Here is a 5,000-nt window from a genome sequence, read left to right on the forward strand (position 1 = left end):
GAATACGGTAGCCACGCAGACGTCAATTCAGAAGGGGGACTTTCTAGGTATTAATAGTCGTGGAATATCTTGATAGCGGAGATAAGTCGCGCGCTGAGTCAAGTCAGCCAGTCTCTCTCTTATCGCTCGTACTTCTGCAACACTAAATGACGGCGACAGCAAGAGACCATTGAGGACACGGCGTACCTCCTAGCGACGACGTCTTGGTGCAGTTCTTTGGCGTCTGTGGGATCGCCGTTTCTTTCGTGGCATATCTTGTTCCGTCTTAACCCAGGGATGAATTAGGCATTTTTCGAAGACGTGTTCCTAATGCAGAAGTGGAGTATTTTGTTTTATTTTTCGAATACATTTTCCCTTTAGATTTTAATCTTAGTGTGCTTGTGGGACTCGCGTATGTCTTGGCATGGTTGCAGATTCTTGCCTCCCTCCGCTTAATCAAGGAAGTTGTCGCAGTTTCTCCTTTTATTAGAAATTGCTTGGGCATAGATTATGGTATGTAAGAACAAGAAAGAAAGAAAAAAATATTTGTTCTCTACTTACTGTGTCTCTTCATTTCTGATATCATTTGTAGCATTGTTTATCTCGAGGTTTGTAGCATGCCCCAGGTAAAGATAAGGGAATGGAGACTAATGTAACGCCTTCGTTGTATTGATTCTGTATTTTCGGCGCGAGTTCAAGGTGTTGGTAGGAGGGGCGGTCAAGTATTTTTTACTTTGATGGATGGCAAAAATTATAATAGTAATAATAATAATAATAATAATAATAATAATAATGTTACTAATAATAAGAAATTGATGGTATCTGCATATACTTTGGTATAGTACAGAAAAAAGTGTAAATCTCGAAAAGCCGTTATAAAGCAAACAAGTGGTTAGCCGAATTAGGTTGTCGAATTTGCTGGTTTCCGGACCAAGTCTCGCACACCCTCAGGATTGATTACATAAGTCGACAGACATAATGAGCCAATACATAGTATCTCATGGGTGCATTATCTATCGCTGCTCATTATAACTTTAAAACTTTTGACAAAGGTCTGAAAAAAGTCTATCATAACCTTTTCTTTTCGATTCTCCGCGAAGACGCTCAATTCGGCATTCAGCAACACCTATGGCTAATATTAGTAATGGGTCTCACAGCCGGCGGTTACTCCTGATGCGCGACCTAGTTCCATTATCCAGTTTCTCGGACAACTACCTTATCATAAAGATCAAGCGCTGGATTTTATGCGATATCCGAAAGGATTTCTTGATGTGCGAATCCTGGAAGTCCAGCTTTCCCCACTAAATCTCAGACTCTATGCGACGGTCGGTCTCAAGTGCTAAATGTTTTCCGATTTGCTTTGCGTCTACAGTTACCTGTTGTAAAGTTCCATCCGGTATGTTGGAGTTTCAAACTTTCTGTATGAAATATGAATAATTTCCTTCGGGAACTTCTTTTCGACAAATATCCATTATAGCTTGTATAGTTAGGATATACAAACTAGACTAGGAAACGCAACGAGTAAAGCAATGTTTGCTTGCTTGCTTATGTACGTAGTCCTAGGAATTTTCTTGTTTTTTTTCGGATGGCATTCCAGATAGTCCATCTCCTTTGATACCTGAATTCCTTTCCACTTGGTGTGACCTGCGATGCAGGATTTGCTGTGAAATTGTTTCTCTTTTTTTTTTTTTTTTTTTTTTTTTTTTAGCGAGTCCTAGCACAAATTTCCGAAAGGTTTTCTTCTGATTCGCATAATTTTTCCAAACTGTCGGTACTTTAATCAAGGCGAAAAAGCTATAGTTTCACGAAATATGAATATTTAGTTCAGTCACCTTCGCATGTAAACTAGTTCCCTATTAAATCATAAAACCTGATTTTAATGAAGAACATTTTCCTCGATATGTAAGTCCTATCTAAAGTCTCAAGACTTTAGATAATATCAGGCATGAAAGTGCAGCGAATACTCAGTAGCACAATATAAACAAGCGTAAGTCATATCTGTTGCAAATCCCTAAAATAAAAATAGTCCTAGGGAAGTCTTCGGGGAAATTTGACACAAGTTTCCGGAAAATATAATAAAGAGTAAAGTAAACATTCAATTACGACTTACGGCCCATCCCCATCCTTTCGTCTCCCGCCCCCTCTCTCTCCTTCATCCTCCCTCCACTTCCCTCTCCCTTCCCACGCCTATTTCTCTTCCCTTTCTCTTCCTCCCTACCTGACTCCTTTACATACGTCTGCTATTCACTCTTCCTCCTCCCGTTCCTTCTCCCTTTCTCCACCTTCTTTTCCTATCCCTTTTATCATCCTTTATCCTGCTCCCTCTCCTCTTTCTCCAATCCCCTCTGAACCTTTCTCCTCCGCCCCTATCAGCCCTCCTACCTTCAAACACTTTTCCTTTCTCTCCCTCCACCACCTATCCTTCTCCCTTTCCCCACTTCCTTCCCGCTCCCTCTCCTCGTTTCTCCTCCCTCTCTAACCCTTCTTCTTTCCCTCCCACTGTACCTTTCATACATCTACTTCTCGTTCCTTCTTCCTTCTGAGCCTCTCCCTCTCCCTCATCCCTTATTCCTTTCCCTTTCTTCCCCCCCCCCTTTTTTAACATACCACCCTGTCCTCTCTCTCAACCAAACTCCCTCCAGCCTTGATTCTCCTGGTTCTAAGTCCTCGCAGCTATTAGGCATACATGTAGTGTACCGAGTCATAATACTATACCCAAGGGCAGCGTCTATACCCTCGACGCCAGGGAAAATTTCCTGGATTTTTTTTTAAGGTTCTTGGAGAACATGCTGCAGATAGTGCCCAGCTGAATACAGACGAACTGTTCTTTGCAACATTGTATGATCAGCCACCAGCCATCAGCCACGGCATTGAATAGCACGTTATAGATTGTTCACAAAGACTAAAGGTAAATCCATGCGCATGAAGGCCTTGCTTCCTACGGACGCTAATCTGTTATGTCACAGAAGCCTGCAGAGAGTTATTGTTCATCAAGTGAAGATGAACTCCCACCCAACGTAGACATCATCCAGTTAGGGGCTTCAGGATAGAATTCCATCGCCCTCTTTTGCAGTTGTTACATCAGCTTCACCTGAACCGCTTCATTCACTTTGCCATAGGTGGCTAGCAGCAGGAAGGGCCTGTAGTTCGATCATTTGCACTTGTCTCAAACACAATTGTCCTGCACAGATGTAAAAGTTAAGAGGGTTTTTCCTATGCAAATTTTTGGTTTTGAAATCTGCAAAAGAAGTGATTCTGAAAAATAAAGCGATAGATGAATAGCTCATGTCTAGACTTAAAAATCAACATTATGCAGTGATATAAGTTTGGCATTGTTGTTTTATGATGAGTGATAACTTAGATGTGATTTTTTTTAATAATGATAACTTCGGTATGAAGATTGATATATATTTTTTTTTATGAAAGCAGCCTTAATTTGCATACTGGAAGCAATTGTCTTTCAGTTTTGCAACTCCATCAGGATTTTTGAAAACATATTTTGGTAGAGATTGATTTGCTAAACGAGGACGGACTTCTTACCTCATCCAGGTTTTGTTCATTATCCTTTCTCTCCTTTCCCTCTCCTCTCTCCCTTTCTCCTCTCTCCCTTTCTCAATCTCTCTCCCCTCCCTCCCTCTCCCCCCCCCCTCTCTCTCTCTCTCTCTCTCTCTCTCTCTCTCTCTCTCTCTCTCTCTCTCTCTCTCTCTCTCTCTCTCTCTCTCTCTCTCTCTCTCTCTCTCTCTCTCTCTCTCTCTCATTGTTTTTTTTTCATTTCCGTACTAATTGATGTTTTAATTTTATAAAAGATATATGATTTTCTGATGACGGTAATATATTTTTTTGATATCTTGAGCTTATACGATACCTAAATTTAATATTATTGAAAATTAAGTTATATTAGCCTCGACACGTGTAATGATAGAAATATAAAGGCGCCCGAACTACTAATGGTGACTGTCTGCCCCATTTGTGTTACTTGACTAATTAGTATATTTTTTAAGACGTTTTCGTAATTAGGCCACCGTTGATTACCCCGCAGCCAACGAACTCGATCGAGATAGAGCCAAACCTAGAGGCTTCCCGTTGCTAATTGCAGAGGTCGATGGGAGTGAATGAATGAAGCAAAGTTCGGAAGTCGATACGGGATTCGGCTGCATCGGCAAGGATTTTCGTAGATAGGGACATCGAAAGAGGAAATTTGACCAAAGAATCCATCGTACGGAGGAGGGCTTTATTGGGTAGATGAAAAGGGGAGGGTCGAAATCCTGCAGAGGATAGAAAAGGTGCAGGTTGTGTGACACTAGTTGTTCCTCTGAGGCTGTAAGGGATGCTGGAAGGATCTGTGTGAAATGGCAGTCGCTTCAACTTGTGTGGAAGGGCATCAACTCGAGACTTAAGATGAACCATTATTAAGTTCAATGTGCAAGCAAACCCTGCGGACGTGCAAAGCGGTAACTCTGGTAGCAGGCCGTATTGATTGATGTGCGGCGTCAACATTGTGAGTGAGTTTTACGGAGAGTGGTGTGAAAATGATGACTCTCGTATCAAGGTTTACTGACTGTCAGTTTCCCCGTTGTAGGTCGGCGGATGACCTCTTGATGAACACCATCTGCGGGACGCCCGAATACATCGCCCCGGAGATGGTGGCCAGACGGCGCTACACCAACGCCGTGGACCTGTGGGCGGTGGGCGTGATCACCTACATCCTCCTACGGGGCGACTTCCCCTTCTTCGACGCCGACAGGATCCGCCTCTATAAAAAGATCCTGAAGGGAAACTATAATTTGTCGGATGAGGTAAGTTCATGTACATAGACATATGCTTATACTTTGGTGATCGAATGTTTGTTTGTTCCCTACGAAAATATGACTTTTGTCGATACTTTAGAAAAAAAAATAACGAGTTACAGAGCAAGTTAACGGAAGAACGGGGAGTGGAACACGGCTTGTGATCATAGCCCCGAAAAAGAGTGAAGGTAATTCGACGTCGCTCGGGGTGTTGGTCGCGGTAGTGCATATCAT

The 5,000-nt window shown here is 42.3% G+C and overlaps 1 protein-coding gene across 2 annotated transcripts in view; it reads left to right on the forward strand.

Moving 5' to 3' along the window:
- The window catches only part of LOC122259476 (serine/threonine-protein kinase H1 homolog), a 59,448-nt gene that overhangs the window by 12,950 nt on the left and 41,498 nt on the right, over nt 1-5,000 (forward strand). For both annotated transcript variants that reach the window (XM_043026271.2, XM_043026272.2), the window contains exon 2: nt 4,559-4,775. In XM_043026271.2, coding sequence (XP_042882205.2) covers nt 4,559-4,775 — 217 coding nt within the window. The remainder of the gene's footprint in view (nt 1-4,558; nt 4,776-5,000) is intronic.

The sequence above is a fragment of the Penaeus japonicus genome, unplaced genomic scaffold (assembly GCF_977035675.1).
Source record: "Penaeus japonicus unplaced genomic scaffold, GWHDUDI00000001_assembly GWHDUDI00000020, whole genome shotgun sequence".
NCBI lineage: Eukaryota > Metazoa > Arthropoda > Malacostraca > Decapoda > Penaeidae > Penaeus > Penaeus japonicus.